A 16,441-nucleotide genomic window follows, 5' to 3' on the forward strand; every position below is an offset into this window, starting at 1 on the left:
TGTGATTTTGTTAATGTTCAGATAGAATAGTCCTCAGCTTGGAAAAAAGTACCCTAGCAGTCTTAAAAATGGATTCTGAGCTGTCCTTTCTTCCTCCAAGTACTCAAAAAAAAAAAAAAAAAAAGAAAATAAAACTTCGTTGAAGGCAGAGAGGAACAGAGGACCCAATATTCTGGGTTCAGTCCTTCCTCGGCCAGTTCTTTTGTGGCTGGGGAAAAAACGGTTTCTAGCTTATGGTCTGAAAGTACTAGCCTAACAGTTGAGGAAAAAATAAAAAAGAATGTAGACATTTTCCAGAGTTTTCAGAGTTGCCCATGACCACGCGGCATTAAGGCACCTGTGTACATACTGTATATGACCTACCATATCCACTGACTGATTGTGACCCCAAACTGAGAGAAAGGTAAATTACTTACCTACTTAGAAAACCAGCTGAATGTTCTGAAAAACCTTGATGGTGAAACCCTTGCTCTATTTAATTCACTAGGACGTTTCTGTGGATTTTAATGCAATTAAAATTTCACCCTGAAACCCACACCTACTCCCTAAGGCATTTGCAAGCATGACTCAGGCGAGCCATGCGGTAACTAGAGGACTGTATGACTGATAGATGAGAAAACTCAGCAGTGGTAAGGTAAGCAAGAAGGGACGAGCCCTCCCTGTAGAATTGTCTGTTACAGGAGTTGTGTGTCTTCCTCTGACATACATGGTACCTGTCATTTTCCAGGAGAAAATACCGGTGCCAGTCTTGCAAATCATGAAAGGTTGAAAATCCTTATTTAAAAAATACATCCGGTGGCTCGCAGGGGAGGCAGCTCAATATGGTCCAGCTTGTCCCCGTGTACATTCAGGAGTATGTCTCCTTCTCAGAGCCTCGGATATACCTGACCCTTCTAGGTCTAGTAAAGCTGAGGAAGCTGTAGCTCAGTAAAGAAATGAACATGACTGTGAACAATTTTCTGCAGGTGTTGAATTCATAAATGTCTGCTTTTGTATCTCTTAGAATTCCACGCTAACTCTGTTAGAGTTCTTGTAGCCACCAACAAAACAGCGATTTGGAGCCCAATTACATGTAACAGGGATCAACCCTCTCTTGATCCTCTTCCCTGTTCTCCAGAGAACTGCTTTAACCTGGAAATTATGAGGGTTAATTATGAAATTATCTTTAGCAAGGGCTCAAGTACATCAAGCATGAATTGAGAGGAAACACAAACTATTTGTGCGTTTATGGTCTCCTTCAGCAGGTCCGTGCAGGCCAGATCCCACCCTTCTGCTCTGTGTGTGAGCAGTTTTGTCACTGGTCTAAATAGCCTGACCCTGTGAACAGCTAAGGAGAGGCAAGAGCACGGGGAGAGATGAGGCAAGCCATGTTTCCGCGGGTCCAGCACTCCGGTGTGAAAGGTCAGGGAACTATCCATCCCCTGTTAGCCCAAGGGGAGGGATGTCTCCAGGGGACGAGGCAATAACGTTGTTTAAAGGTTGTTTCAAGGCCGGGATGCTGACTGCACCTTTCAGCTTCTCAGTACTCTGCTGCCAGAAACCCGCATCATTAAGCTGAGGCGTTACAAGTGAAATTTGCCAGCCAGAGCCACAAAGACTACACGGGAGAGAAATACAGGAAGAGGTGGGAGAGAATCTATGGCGTGGAAGAGGTGGGATTGCAACTGCTTGAAGAGATGGTTGCTGTCTGTGGCTGGTGGTGGAGCATTGTCTTCCCTGCTCCAAAATGGGTGCTTTGTCCACCTTGATATCCTGCAGCGGAGTTTCCTGTCTGGCCTAACAGTGACCTAACCTTTAAAACAGCTATTTCTGACCGGAGCTGGATGACATGGTATGCTTTCACGTTCAGGCATTCCAAAACAGAGGCTTTGGTGTCTTTTTGCTTGTTTCATTTGAGTTTATATTTGTTGCATGTTTAATTGGTGGTGTGGCAGCACTGCTGATAGTAGGAATAAAAGTGCCCCGTAATTAGTAGCTTAGACCGTTAAAACATGGAACTAACATGTGAGCCTGCTCAGGGGAGCAGCCTCGGGAGCAAAAGTTCCCAAATCCTTTGACGGGCACAAGACATACTAGCGTTTTTTAAAGGCTGAGAAGGCACCTCATGCTGCCCAGGCCAGGACAGCCGGGCATGCCTAGGAGTAGAAGCAGGTCCAAGTTTTGGGCTCAGTCACTCCTTAGTTACCTATTGTCTAGCCAGTAGCCATTAAAGCAAGCAAGGAGGATGGAAGCTGCAGCCCCCCAAAGTGCCTTGATTTCATCATTGGGAAAAATGCCGACAGGTGAATGTTTACAAACAAGCGCAGTACATGCAGGTGGAGCATGTTGTCTGTGGCTGTGGTAGTTGGGGGAGTGGAAATGCTGAGCATTTTCCTCCTGTGGTGTAAGATTAGTCTTGGCTGTAATGTCTCTCTAAGGAGCTCCTCTAATTAATGCAAAATAGTGTAGTTACTACTTAATAAATGCCGAAGCCCTTCTAAATAGCGCAAAATTACGAGCCTTTATTTAGTAGTGCCTACAGTTGAGGTATGAGTTAACCTTTCCAGCACCAGTGCTCCCTGGCAGTGGCGGTGTTAGGGACACGTGGGGGAGCAGATAGGCGAGGCCTTCCCTGGGTGGGGGAGCAGGTAGGCGAGGCCTTCCCTGGGTGGGGGAGCAGATAGGCGAGGCCTTCCCTGGGTGCCGGAGCGCTCTGTCCTGCTCTGGCTGCCTCAGTGCTAAGGCCCCCAGCAGAGGAAGGGTGGCAGGAAAGGTACCTTCACATAAAAATGCTGCCAAAGGAAGGGCAGGGTCACCTAGTCCGTGTGCAGCAGTCAGCGCTCCTCCGGGCTGACCTCCTCTGAAGTCAGCCGCCGTTTCTCTGCTGTCTTGGTTGCTTGCTCCCCAGTTACGCACCGGCACGGATGAACGGGAGAGAAACGCCGATTGCCTCCGGGCCCCGGCGGGTCTGAGCGCGCTGAGGCAGACGGCAGAGCCGGGTCGCTGTTTCGGGGGTCTCTCCTAAAAGCCCGGAGGATGCCCGCGGCCTGTCCGGGAGCAGCGCGGGGCTGCGGGAGGCCGCGCCTCGGGCTTAGCCCGGTAGTGGGGCGCGGGCGGCCCTGAGGTGCGGTGCGCAGCGCGGGCGCGGGGCCCGGCCTTGCCTGCGGGCGTCGCCGGGGCGAGGCCGGCGCGGGCCCCGGCATCGAGGGGCGCGGGGTAAAGCGGAGGGTCTCCCCCGCTCTCCCTCCGCCCGCGAGCGCGGCCGCGGCGCAGCACGGCAGCCCTCCGCATGTGCGCAGTGCCCTTAGCGCGGCGGGACGGCAGGCCGCGGAGTGCAGCCGGGCGGGAGCGCTTTGCCCGGGCGTCCCGTGGAAGGGCTGCGATTCTCAGGGCAGCTTGGGCAAAGGGTGAATGAGTCCTCATTTTCTCCGTGTAAATAAAAACGTTACCTTCCAAACTGTACTGTGGCTCGACTTGATAAATCTGGAGCCTTTATTTTTTTGTTGTGTTGTATCGTATTGTATTTTTTCCAAGCAAGGGTGCCCGTGCAACTCGCCCTGTAGCGCAAACGGACCCAGAAAGAGAGAGGAAGATAAAATGAATTTAAATTCCAAAGGGGTTTCAGTGCTGGTTTCCTAGTCCCCGAGTCAGCAATGTGTTTGTGAAAATTCAGCCTTTTTGTCTCTTAGAAAAAAAGGGCTAAATCTACATCGGTGGCCCAGTCTAGGTTTGCTATTCTTTGCATTTTCTATTCAAGTGAATGAGAGTGAATGAAGTGGCCTGGGACCCTTTATTTGATCTACTCAATTGCATAAAGTGACAGAATTCTAATATATTTGTTTAATGCTCTTCAATGGGGCTTTCACTTTCTAGCTTGCAAATGAAGCCTCGATCTGCAAAGTTTTGTCCTTTTTTTCTTTCCACCTTTTTCTTTTTCCTGGCAGAGAGACCATATTTCATAACTTGGGCTACGGTTTGAAGTGATTTCGAGAGGAGTTTTAGACTCGAAAAGTGGGAAATAAAGAAACAGATGTGAAGTTATTGTAAATTCTTATAGTGGGCTCTGGGGCTATTGTAAACCCACTGCAGGCGGTCCAAAGCCTCTCTTTTTCATGCTGTAATTGAAACATATTAATTAGATAATTTGTTGTTAGTTTAAAAGAAACAAATACAGCTCCTCCAAGGCTTCACGGCCTCGGTTTCTTTTTGTTAACAAAAACAAAACAAAAAACAACCCACGAAGTGACATTTATATTAAGATTCCGAGGTAATTCGGCACTGAAGTTGATGAAGCTGCTAAGTTTTTTTTCCCTTTCCCAAGGACCACTTTTGAAGAAAGGCTGGCTCATAAAACTCCCTCTCAGGGGTCGCCGGGGAGTTCTTTTCTCCCTACCTGGCACAGACCGCCCTTCCCCGCAAGGCGCGGTCCGAGAGAAAATAAATATCCTGGGTGAGAAAGAGCTCGGTTTCTTCAATAGAGGATTCAGTCTTGTGGGGTGGTGTCTTGTCACACGTCGAGGGAAAGGAAAAAAAAAAAAAAGAAATAAGAAAAAGAAATATCCCGACGAGAAAGGATTCACACACCGTGCACTGACATGAAGCAAAAACCCGAGTCGCCAAGCACGGCTGGGTTCGCGGGCTTACCTTGCCCAGTCGGGCTCAAACCCACCCTCCGGAAGAGAAGAGCTTTTGCCTAGAATGAAGGGTCTCTTTGTACCAAGTACGCCTAGCTTATAATGTCTCGCTGGCAAATAAAATAAAAAATACAGAAATTCCCCCTCCCCGACCCCCAGGAAATGTCTAAACACGGCGGAGAGCTCGGCCGTAGCTGATTCACTCCCCCCCCCCCCCTCGCCCCTTCCCTCCGCGCTGTTGTCTCTTGCTGTTCTATTTCAGATCTGTGTTTATTGACATTGGACTTGAGCCATTAGGGAGATTTAACAAGTCAAAGCAGTAAATTCAAGCGACGCGCTGAGCTGCGTATTTGTTTGAAATAAGCATCGCAACATGTACGGTAGCGGGGCGCGGGCAGAGATGCGCGTATAAGCGCTGCGCCGGTCCCGCGGGCTGCGCGCTGGCGGCCGCAGCGCGGGTGAGGGCGCGGGTTGCAAGGGGGGTCCTGGGCTTGGGCAGTCTCGGGCAATCGCAGAGATAAAGAGGAAAATGGCACTGTGAAAGTTCGGTTGCCAGTCTCACTATCGGATTATGTAGCGAGGGAGCTATTGCACCTTTTGAAAATATCTTGCTTTGGGGCATAATCTTTTCAGATCGCTATCTCCGCTGATTACTATGTAGTTTAAAAAAGACCCTGAAAGTGCAGCTTCATCTTCTTAGCTGGGCTCGGATTTCATCTTTGAGGATTTGTTCTGACTGCTAGATCTTAAAAGAAAAAAAGAAAGGAAGGAGAAAAAGAGTCCTCGTCGTCTAAAAATGTAGGTCAACGCTTGTTTAGGAAAAGTTTGTCGAGTTATGTGTCCATTGATCTGGTGATAAGTTTTGAATGCTTTCTTTAGCTGATCGTGTTGATATAATCGTGGGTTGGACTTGATGAATGAGTTCAGTTGTCCCCCATCTGACAAGCTTTAGCAGCTTCATGCATTTTAATCAGCCCAATGATTCATGTATTTTCCACCTTTTTTCTGTGTGTGGGATCTGTTCTCTTTAAAAAAATGGTCGCAACTGGATTAATTACCCTCTACATTAATCGTAAAACTTTTGCAAGGACCTTGCGGTATGTAGTAAGGAAATAGGGATGTCACTTGCGCTGTTGATGGTCCAGAAATTCAGAGAGAGATCAGGCAGAGACAAAACCTCTGTAACATCATTGCCGCAGAATTAGTGAATCCTGTCGGTTCATTAGAATACAATGTCGTTTTCTTGCTAATAAGCCTTGAAGTATTTGGTTGTCTCGTAATTGCGCTCTTGGCGCAGACTGCCTCATCTCTGAGACGCTTATTGACTAATTTTCGCTAGATTGCTTCTATCCGTTTCAACAGCTGCAGAATCCTTGTAAAAGCCCTAAAAGAATCGGAGAACCCCACTGGAAGGTGCCCGGAATCCAGCTTTCATAGTAACTATTTTGCCCTTACTTCTTAAAGGAGACCGTATATACAGAAAACCGGGAACAATTTTAAGTGTTACAGTTTGCGACCTACCGTGTTTGGAAAGTGTGATCAATAGAGATGGAGAAATTATAGCAGTGGTTGGAGTAACCGCAATGCTTGAGGAGGTCTAAACGACAGGTAAAAGGCTGCAATAGCTCACTTTTACTCGAAAAAGATTTTGAGATGCCACTTGCAAAAAAAACCACAACTGACAAAAATGCAGTGTTCTCAGTCTTAAAAAGTAACCCATTCTTTAAAGATGTTGATGTTTGTTCTGTATTGTGGAAACTCACTGATTTTTATACTTCTTAGACAAAAACTAACTGGGGGTATGTAGGTGATAACGTGTACCTACGCACAGGCATAAATGCAATACGTGTTTATATTCGGTATAAGTGTGTAGGACACAAATGCGTGTGTGTGTGTGTATGCATGTATGCATAGATATATAGGTATAAAAACCACAGAACGCACTTATGTATGTTATCTCTTCGGTAAACTGGCGATAATGACAATTTTATCTAACATGTTATGGTATGTTAATTACTATATTTATAGTAACCTCCCGTGAAAAAGCAGTTCAGATTATCTAAATATTGGAATAACGTCATTCCTTTTTCATGAACTAATGCTTTTACTTTTCTCGTGTAAACTCTTTAAAAAGACAAATAAGAAACTAAATCTGCATTTACATATTTTAATGAGAAAATATTATTTGGACGACTAGGTTCATAATTTAACGTAGACACTTTTTTAACCTTTATCTTAAAACACTCATGCTGGGAACAAGAACACCAATATTTAAAATGCCATGCTTATTCTGTACAGGAAAAAAAAAAAGTTAAAAACAAATGTCTTTACAGTTTCAGTAGACGCTAATGCCGTTTGTGTTTGTTTTTTTTTTTTTTCTTAACTTAAGCAGTTCACAACAGAACAACAGTTCAGTTTCCAGCAAACTACCTAAAACTAGAAAGGAGTATATCAAACAAAAGTGCATTTTACACATTTTATAATCATTCCTATGCACAAACATTTACAGTTTCCCTAGCCCCCTCTCTCTTGTCTGCAAAGCTCCAGCAGAAATCAGGATGACCTCCACAGTTTGTACCTGCTGCTGCGTTACTTCTCCACAGGTTTATTTTTATTACTGTTGTTGTTTGTTTTTAAGCTATGAAATAAATAGCTACAAAATTTAAAAAGCAAAGAAACCCTCAGCTCCCCAAACCTTCAGGTTAATCAGAAGTTAACCGCCAAATCAACCTCTCTTTCTCTTCCACCTGAAAACTACAGTAAACACCCACGTTACAACAGGTACTGCAAAGGGGACCTCATCTGATTTACAGTACAGATGCAAGTTCCGTATTTACATTAAAAGAGGCGCTTTGTAAACAACGTGGGTATGGAGTGGGTGAGCGGGTGCCTGTCCGTTGCACGGCGTCCTGCTCCCGCGGCGCTCCCCGCGCTCCCCAGGCTCGCCCCGCGGCCCCGGCCGAGGCGGGGAGCCCCGGTCGGCAGGGCCGCCCGCCGCCCTCCTGCTCGCCCGCCGCCTCCCTTACCTGCGGGGCCCTGGCTGCCAGCGCACCGCTCCTTCGTCGGGGCGACTGAGCCTGCAGGTCCCGCAGCCTTGCCCGGCGGGAATCCTGCCCGTTGCGGAACGGCGAGCCACGCACGGGCGGACACGCACACGCACCCACACAAAGGGCACGAGCACTTCCCGGCGTTTCCAAGATCCAAGCGTTTGCCGCTTGGAGGCTGGAAACGTCGCTGCTCTCGTGCAGAGAGGCTGCAGCCGTTTCACACTGTTTGTGGTTTTAAAGACCGGTCCTGTGTAAACCCCTGCTCTTCCCCAGACAAAGGAAGGGAAGGAGGCATCGCCGGGCCAGGCTTGCCTGGGCCCCGGCAAATCGCCGATGCCTGAAGTACTTTCGGAAAACTGGTGATGCATACGGCAGTTCCTACCGGGCGGGGAGGGGGGCGGGCCGGGTCGGTTCGTTTTGCCCCAGAGGAGCGGAAAACAAAGTTCAGAACCAGGAGAGAAGGCGAGGCGCCAAGGAGGGCACGGCCGAAGGGGCCGAGCAGAAGGGCAGCTCACGCGGGCGGCCAACCTCGGTTTCCCGCGGGGAGCTGTGTCTGCTTTCGAGGAAAAGAGAAGAGAGGAGGGAGGAAAGGAGCGGGAGGAGGGAGAGACGGGGAGGGAGGAGAGCTCCGAGGAAACTTTGGGAGAAAGGGGACGGCGGAGTCCGTGCGGGCGGCCCGGGTCAGTGCACCGCCACGGAGTGCAGGGCGGGCGCCGGGCTGGTGAGAGTCTCGCTGGGGGTGGCCGGGCTGCTTTGGCTGGTGGCCGTCTGCGAGGACGTGGGGCTGAGGGAGGGCGGCGAGTTCGAGAGGATGGTGGGGATGGGCGCGGGCAGCGCGGGCAGGGCCGGCACCGCGGCGGGGGTCGGCTTGATGGGGACGGGGATGGCCGGCAAAGTCTGCCCCCCATGGCAGAGCGGCTTAATGGGCACGCCGTAGGCGCCGTACTCGCTGCTGGCCATGGAGATGGGGGTGGCGGTGTCGATCATGCCGGAGCTGTACATGTGGGGCCAGCCCGTGCCAATGGAGCTGCCCACCGTAGTCAACTGGTTGGGGAGGGGGTAGGCGGCCGGCATGGGCTGCATCGTGGAAAAGGCGAGGCCGCCGGGCATCTTGTACTCTCTGGCGATGATGTTCTCGATGGCGAAGGGGTGCTTGAAGCTGGAGGGCTGGGACACGCCGAGGTTGTACGTGGACATCTGGGGCAGGTGGGTGCCGGTGGCCGCCAGGGCGCTGAGCCGCAGCTTCGCCTGCTGCTGCAGGTACTGCGCCGCGTCCGCCGGCTTGCTGGGGGCCAGGTGGTCCGACTTGACCACCTTGAAGCGCTTGCGGCGGCGCAGGAAGCTGCCGTTCTCGAACATGTCCCCGCAGCTGGGGTGCAGCGCCCAGAAGCTGCCCTTGCCCGGCTGGTCGGGGCGGCGGGGGATCTTGATGAAGCAGTCGTTGAAGGATAGGTTGTGGCGGAGGGAGTTCTGCCAGCGCTGCGTGTTCTCCCGGTAGTAGGGGAAGCGGTCCATGATGAACTTGTAGATCTCGCTCAGGGGCAGCATCTTCTCCGGGGAGCTCTGGATCGCCATGGCGGTCAGCGAGATGTAGGAGTAGGGAGGCTTCTGATCACTGTAAGTGTTTCTGCCCGGGCGAGGCATCTTCGCTAGGGGACCCGCGGAGATCTGCAGAAGGGCAGCGACAAGGAGGGGGTCGGGGGAGAGGGGTGAGTCCGAGAGGGTTTGCACCGACACCCGGCCGGGGCAGCGGGTGGGTGTGGGGCCGGACTGGAGAAAGAAGGGCACGGGGAAGGGGCACGGCGGACCTCAGCCCTCGGGGCGGGCGGGCGGGCGGGGGGAGACACACGGGACGGGATGGGGGCAGGGGAAAACAACCCGGAGCTCGGGAAAAGCGATGTGCCTTTCTCCCAGCTCCGGCCTCGCTCAGCCTGGCCTCCCCGCAGCAGCCCGCGTCCGTAAAGTTACTCTAGTGGTAGCTCTGCCTTCTGGTGTCGGCGAGGAGGAGAAGGGGACCCCCTCCCATCCCATCCCCTCCTCTCGTCTCCCATCCCATCCCCTCCTCTCGTCTCCCATCCTACTCCATGCCAGCCCTACATATGCTCACCTTAAAGTTGCTGGAAGTTGACAGTCCGCATCCGGGACGGAGCTGGCAGTCCGGGCTCTTTCCCACCTAGCTCCTCCGGCGTGTCTCTCGCTCCTTTCCTGGCCGCTCTGCTCCGGTTTAGCCCTGAGAAGGCAGCGAGCTGGCTGGGTTTTGGGAATCCTCTGGTACACCCCTCCCTTCTCCTCCGCGGGCTGAATCAGCTTCTTTTACACCACCGGCAGCTGGACTGTAGCAGAGGCTTGTTTGCTTCTCTGCAGCCGCGATGAGCTAAGTAGTTGCCTCCATGTCCTTCCTCTAACCATCTGATAGTTTTATGTGGTGACATGAGCAGAAAAGACCCCTGTAGAGGCGCTTCATTAATGTGCCACTTCTTTGCTATCATATGACAATCGCCTTGGGAGCAGGGGGAGGGGAGCGGGGAGGAGGGGGCTGGAGAGAAAGGCATAATCTGGTTTCATTTACACCTATTTACATGGACACCTTGGGCCAATGGGAATCATTTCCATTTGAAGACAAGGCGAGGGGTGAAAAGGGTCCGCCAGCGGAATTGCAGTGCGATGGTACCCGGTGGCTGGGGGTGGGGGGGAAGGTATGCACTAACCTCTCTGTGGACTTTGCAGGAAGCTTAGTCTGCAATTCACACTTACAAATGGAGGTGCTGAGCAGTGGGATGTTTGACATGGAAATTGCTTGGCTGTGGTATTCTGTTTGTTCTGCATTGTTATCTGATTTGTATTGTTGGCTAACTTAAGGCGAGCCTTTTTCCCTGTAACGAGAGACTTTCTCTTTGCCAAATCCGCTCTCCCCGAGCGAAGCCTTCTTCCGAGGAGAGAAAAGATCGAGGCTCCTCCGTAGCCGCCCCGGGAAGTGTGGGTGTCCCCCCCCGCCGCAGCCCGGGCAGGACCGTTGCTCTACTTCCGCGGACCTGTTGGTGCAAAGCCGTGGGCGTCGCCTTGAAATACATGGCAGCGGCCGGGCTCCCGGTCCGCGGCCGGGCACAGCCCCGGAGTGCTCGGTGCCGAGCTGCCCTCCACGCCGCTATCCTGCTCCCGGGGCCGGGGCCCGCGGCGGGCAGTGCCGGGGCGCAGCTTGCGCGCCAGCCGGCCGGGCTCGGGGCGGGGGCGTCCCGCAGAGCGGGGCTGGGGTAACCGGTCCGTGTCACCCGTTACTGTGCTGAATATCGTCAGCCTGACGCCTTCTGCGGGATTCCCGAGATGTGTCTCAGGCTGTTCGTGTGCCTGTGTGCTTCTCAGTGCGCACTTGCGCGTGGAGGAGCAGGCAGGATGTGTAACACCCGAGCTGCGGCTCTCTCTGCTGCACTGTACGGCCTCCTCCCCGGGAACCGAGGCCCGATCCTGGGACGGCAGCCCAGACCAGCACCCCCACTGCCAGCCGTGTGTCCTGGGGGGAGGATCAGGCCCGGAAGGTCCCAGACTTGCCCTGGCATGGGAGGGAAGTTTGGACGATGTGTATTCCCGAGGCTGCGGTGCATCCTGTCACCCTAGAGCCAGAGTAAAAGATTGTCGCGGGAGCTGCAAGCCCTGGGAGGAAGAGCCTTTCTGGTGAATACACATCCACTCCATTAACCATATTTTCGGAGTCGGTCAATAACTCACCAAAACGTAACTTAAACACGATGAATTTAGGAGATTAAACAATTTCATTAATATTGAAATGGCTGCTGAGGCTGAGCGCGACCGCTTGAAATGCAAGCGCACGTTTTTCAATATTAACAGAAGTACTTGAAGAAAAGAATAATGTCACCTTCTTAATTCAGCAAAAGTAGCTGGGGTGGGGGAGGGAGCGCCGCTTCGGCTGTCTGTGCAGCGTGGGCTGCTGCGAGACGGGCTCTGCAGGCGTGTTGGAGTCTTCTCGGAGGGACAGTCCCCATCAAGCAGGGCTCCCTGAAACCTGGCAGCAGCTTGAAAACGCATTTCACACGGCAACTAGCTCCGACGTCGTGTGTGTTAAACTGCCTTCCCCTCGTTCCAACCCTGCTGCCCTCGGTCCCATCTAATCCCTCTCTCTCGGGGCAGGATGTTGTTTAGAGAATAATGGGCAAATAATTGTGTTTCTAGGAATCCGAGAAGCCGACCTCGGCCCCGCGTTGCCGAGCTATCGAGCCCTTTTGGGGGGAGACCTGCCGCATGTCACCCCCCTTGCAGAGAGGGGCCCGGGGATGTCCGTGCGGTTCAGAGCCTGGGAGCTGCCTTGCTCGGTTAACCGGCTCCGAGATGCTTCCTTGCCAGCCGGGCAGGACAGGAAAGCAGCCTCCAAACTTTTTTTTGGGGGGGGTAAGAGGTGATGAGCCGGCGGACGTTTGTTAAAGGGTAGGAAAGACAACACTCTGAAATGGGGACAGATTCCTCCCAGCGTCCCCTAGGACACCGGGCAGAAGGCTTCTATTTTTGTATTGAGAGCCCCCCAAAATGTGCGTTTAATGGACACCTCCGTCTCCCCCCACCAACCTTCTAACACCCCTCAGTTCGGGTTTTGTCTCTCAGCCCAAGGTCGCTCCTGGGATGCCTGTCAAAAAGAGAGCTCAGAAACAGCGCGGGAGTAAATAAAATTCACAGGCTGACCAATTCTTTTCTTCCCCTTTTTGCCGGTACCTTTTCTTTCCGAAGAAAGAAAAAAAACAACCGCTGGCGCAAATGGGAACCCGCAAGCTGTGAAGTTAAAGAGAAGTCGACTTCCGTTGTCATTTGCTGCTCCGAGTGCGAACGAGGTATGGCTGTAAGGCGCCCGATTTTTTTTTTTTTTTTTTTCTCTTTCTTTCTCCCCCAGTGCAAAGGAATGTGTGAGCGGAGGGGTAGGGCAGGCACAGCCATCCCGGTAATTGATACCCAAAGTTTCACCTCGTGTTAAGCACGCAACAGATGACAGACTTGGGCAATATAGGATTTAAATGTAACTTGTAGCATTTGCCTTTTACTTTGAAAGCCAACATTAGGGAGGAGGAGAGGGGGCAAGTGAATCCAAATCCATTGTGCAGAAAACCAAAACAAATAGACGATTTTCTGAAGCCTAATTCAAATAAGAAGCTCAGGGCAAGTGTCGGTAAAACTGTATAAAATACACATAAGTCAATTATATCGATGTGCAAACCCAATGGAAATCTATTTCTTGCAATAGCCATTCAGCCCGTGCATGGAGCCCATCATGGACCACCTTTCTGCATGGAAGGTTTGCAATAGCCCCCTTTCCCACAAGCAAGACCACACACGTTTACAGATTTGGTAATAATTTATGCTAATTTTCCTCCATAAATCCACAATTCGCTTCAGTGGCAAGCAGGGCTGTTGAGAGAGGAAAAGGAGACAGAAAAGTGACAAATACAATATTGATTTTGAATCCTTGTGGCTGCAAGCAGGTGTGTAGCTTTGCAGAGGGGAGGAGTGGGAGAGGGGCTGTGGGGGGAAGCCAAGAAGTTTTCCAAGGATAAAAAAAAAAAAAAAGAAAAGAAATCCACTCTGTGTGAGAGAATAGCTCACAACCTTGTTAATATTTACAAACCAGTTGGGAGAAAAGAGAAGGGAGGGGGAAAGTACCAGCTTCTTAGGGTTTCCTAGGCTGCGAAACACAATGCCAGGCTCTGAGCAAGCTTCCCCCGTTTTGGAAAGTCAACTCCAGGCTGCTGGTTGTGGCTGCATTTTGGCTAAGCCTCGCGCTCTTTTTTGTAATGGTTCTGCTTCTCTGTGCTTCTCGGGGGCCGGGAGGGAGAAGGAAGCAGAGAGATTTGGGTTCTCCCGCTTTTCTGTGTGCTTGAATTCCCTGTGAGGTTTCCCGAAGCGCTCCGGCCGCTCTGGGAACGGCGGGGCTTTGTCCCACCCCACATTCTTCGCCAAATCTGCCACTTTGGCGTGAAACTACTTAGCGCCCTTTTCAAAAGGATTTTGTTCCTTTCGCAGTGAGCACTAAACAAACTCCCCCTGCCTGTCAAGGCTGGGCTGAGAACTGCTCCCCAAACCTGTGCTCCTGAGAGCAACAGAGCCGCGCGGGGTTTGCAGTGCCCTTTGTGCCCGGGGGGCCGGGCTCGGGCACGGCTGCGCCCCGCGGGGCTCGGCGCTCCCGGCGTTGGGCAGCGCGCTCCGCCGCCGCTTCCCTGCCGCTGCCCGCCGGCTCCTCGCTGCTGCCGCGCTGTTTAGCGCCGGCTCCCTGTACGCGCTGTTCTCGCCCGCCCCGTCGGGGATTTCGAGGACCAGCAGCCCGACCGGGCACCTGGCTCCGCCGCGCCGCTGCCGGGGGTAGATCGGAGGACGGCCAGTCCCCATGTCCCAGGACGCCCTGCCTTCCTCATGGCCGGAGGGACATGGACCCTGATCCGTGTCGGATTCAGGGAGGAAGCAGCCCTGGCACTGCCCGTCCTCCCTCTTCCCCGGGGCCGCTGCGGCCCTGTCCGGCGGCCCCGAGGGAGACGGGCTGGGGCGCCCGAGCTCCCCCGTGTCCGCCTCTCCCCCGGCCCGGGGCCCGTCTGCATGCGGGGGCGCGAGTGGTTGTGTCGTGCGTGGCGCCTTGCCGAGCCCACGGCGGAGCCCAAGGGCACGTGTGAGTCCGGCGCCGAAAGTTTGTCGAAACTCAAAGGCCTCCGCCGCGGGGCCGCGCTCCGGACCGGCTGCCTGTGCCAGGACGAGCGGGTCCGAGCGCGCCCGGGGCGGGGGCGCGGCGCAGGACTCGCCGCTTTCGGGCTTCGGGCCCCGGCCCCCGCGCAGCGGGCGGCAGTTTCGCCCGTGCCCAGCGCGCTGAGAGCCCGCGCTGGGACTACCCGGCTTCCTTAACCCCGGGAGGAGGCTGCTCTTCCCGCTCATCGCTCCTGGGGCTGTCCCAGAGCCCCTGGTTCCTGACCATAGCTAGTTTCCCAGGAGAGCTCTTTTCCCTCTGCGCTCCACCTGCCGCCGGCGGTAAATCCACGCGCGGGTTAGCGCAGCACCGCAGTCCCCGCCCCCCCCCCCCCCCCCGGCTCTCAAACCCGTCAGGACCTCCCTGGGACGGCTCCGAGGGGTGCCCGCCCTTGCCCGCACCTGGGCCCCCCCGCCTCGGCTGTCCGCCCGCTCCCCAACTCCGCGGGGGTGCGCAGGTGTGCGCCCGGGGCCGCGGGCTTAGCCACCGCTTCAGCGCCTCTCCGCGAGCGTTTTGTTAAGTACTGTGCTGTTAGCGCGGATTCCAGCTTGAGTCTCGACGTTATTGCCCTGAGAGCCTGTCTTTGTGGTAAACTTCCCTTCCCTTCCCTTCCCTTCCCCGCTGGAGTATTTATCTACAGGTTTGGGATTTGTTGGTTTATTTATTTATTTATTTGGAGAAGTATCAGGGGAGGCCTCGCAAACTTTTTCTTTTTAATCTTCCCTTTTAAATAAATGTCGCATTTCAAGCTGCCCTCTCTTCTCTTTTTCGCATTGTAGGAAATATTGAAAATGCCACCTTAGTATTGAAGGGATTAACTTGCTTTTCTCCCAGCCCCTAACTCTGGTGTAAAGGGAGCAGTAGATCAACTGTATAATGTGTGCACTGTTTGGTCATTTGTACAAGCAGAACAAAGGTTGAGCTAAGCCAAATTGCATTGCACTTGTGAACCGAGTCCCAATTTGAAGTATCTTTTACAGCAGGGGGAATGAGAACAATTTCGTGTATGTCTAAAAGGGAATAACAAAGCCACTTTCTAGAGCATCTCAAAGTGAAGTAGTGAGGCGTGACATTCCCAGGGTGAGGAGGGACAAAGACAGGGTCAGGGGGATGAAAAAGGGAATCAAACAGCCACTTTCACATGTCTGCCCTCAACTGCTGCACCTCTCCATAATAGGAAACAACTGTTGTAAAAAGGGGGATTGCTCCCATTCATTCAAAATAGCAAATGATAGCTAAACAACATTGTCAAAACTGAATCAACTTCTGTGCAGTACCACCCAGAAAAAGGTATTGTGTTTTGGTTAATAGCTGGGTGGAGCAAACTTGATTTTCCTTTCTTTTTCTTTCTTTTTTTTTAAAGGACGCTTCTTTCCAAATCAGTCCGTTTTCATAAACTTTATTTTTAATCGTCAGCTTTTTTCCAAGCCAGGCTCATCTCGCTCACGCTTTCTCCCACAGTCTGCTCTTGTCGTGGTGTTCCGTACAAGACAAGAAAGAAAAAAAAAAAAAAATAAGGCTGAGTCCCCTTCCCGCTGCGGTCAGAATCGCGGTGCAAAATCCATAAGCGGTGTAAATCTTCCCTGAATTGCATGTCCGTGACGCCGGGCAAAACCACCTTTAAATGACTAAGTTATTACTTAGCCAAACATTGTGAAATGGTTTTTATGACAATTGACGATGATTTTAAATTGCATCTCCACAAGAATAATGGCGCGCACGTTACGGTTATTTCCCCTCTTTAAAAGCAAAGGTAATAACCGCTGGCGGAATTCAGGCGCAGGCAAACTTTAAGAGAAACATTTTCCTCCATTGTGTGAAGTCTTTAACGAGCCGGGATTTAATTAGGGTCAGAACTTTGAATGCTTGTGTTTTTCTCCCTGTTGGCAGGGGGCATGTTTGCAAACAGCTCCGTAAGTTACAGCCGTAAAGCTGCGGCGCGGTGGGGAGGGCGGGGCGGGGCGGTGAGTGTGTGGGCGCCGGGGCTCTGCGCTTTCCCTTCCTGCCGCGGCGCCCCCTCCCCACGCCGCCCGCCCCCCGCCCGGCTGCCACCC

General features: G+C 52.7%; 1 protein-coding gene across 1 annotated transcript; it reads right to left on the minus strand.

Annotated features, from left to right (window-relative positions):
• Nucleotides 1–8,341: 8,341 nt before the first annotated feature.
• FOXB1 (forkhead box B1) lies at nucleotides 8,342–9,304 on the minus strand. The gene has a single exon (XM_059824118.1). The coding sequence runs from the start codon at nucleotides 9,302–9,304 to the stop codon at nucleotides 8,342–8,344; it is 963 nt and encodes a 320-aa protein (XP_059680101.1).
• Between the last annotated feature and the right edge of the window lie 7,137 nt (nucleotides 9,305–16,441).

Source organism: Gavia stellata, chromosome 13 (assembly GCF_030936135.1).
Source record: "Gavia stellata isolate bGavSte3 chromosome 13, bGavSte3.hap2, whole genome shotgun sequence".
NCBI lineage: Eukaryota > Metazoa > Chordata > Aves > Gaviiformes > Gaviidae > Gavia > Gavia stellata.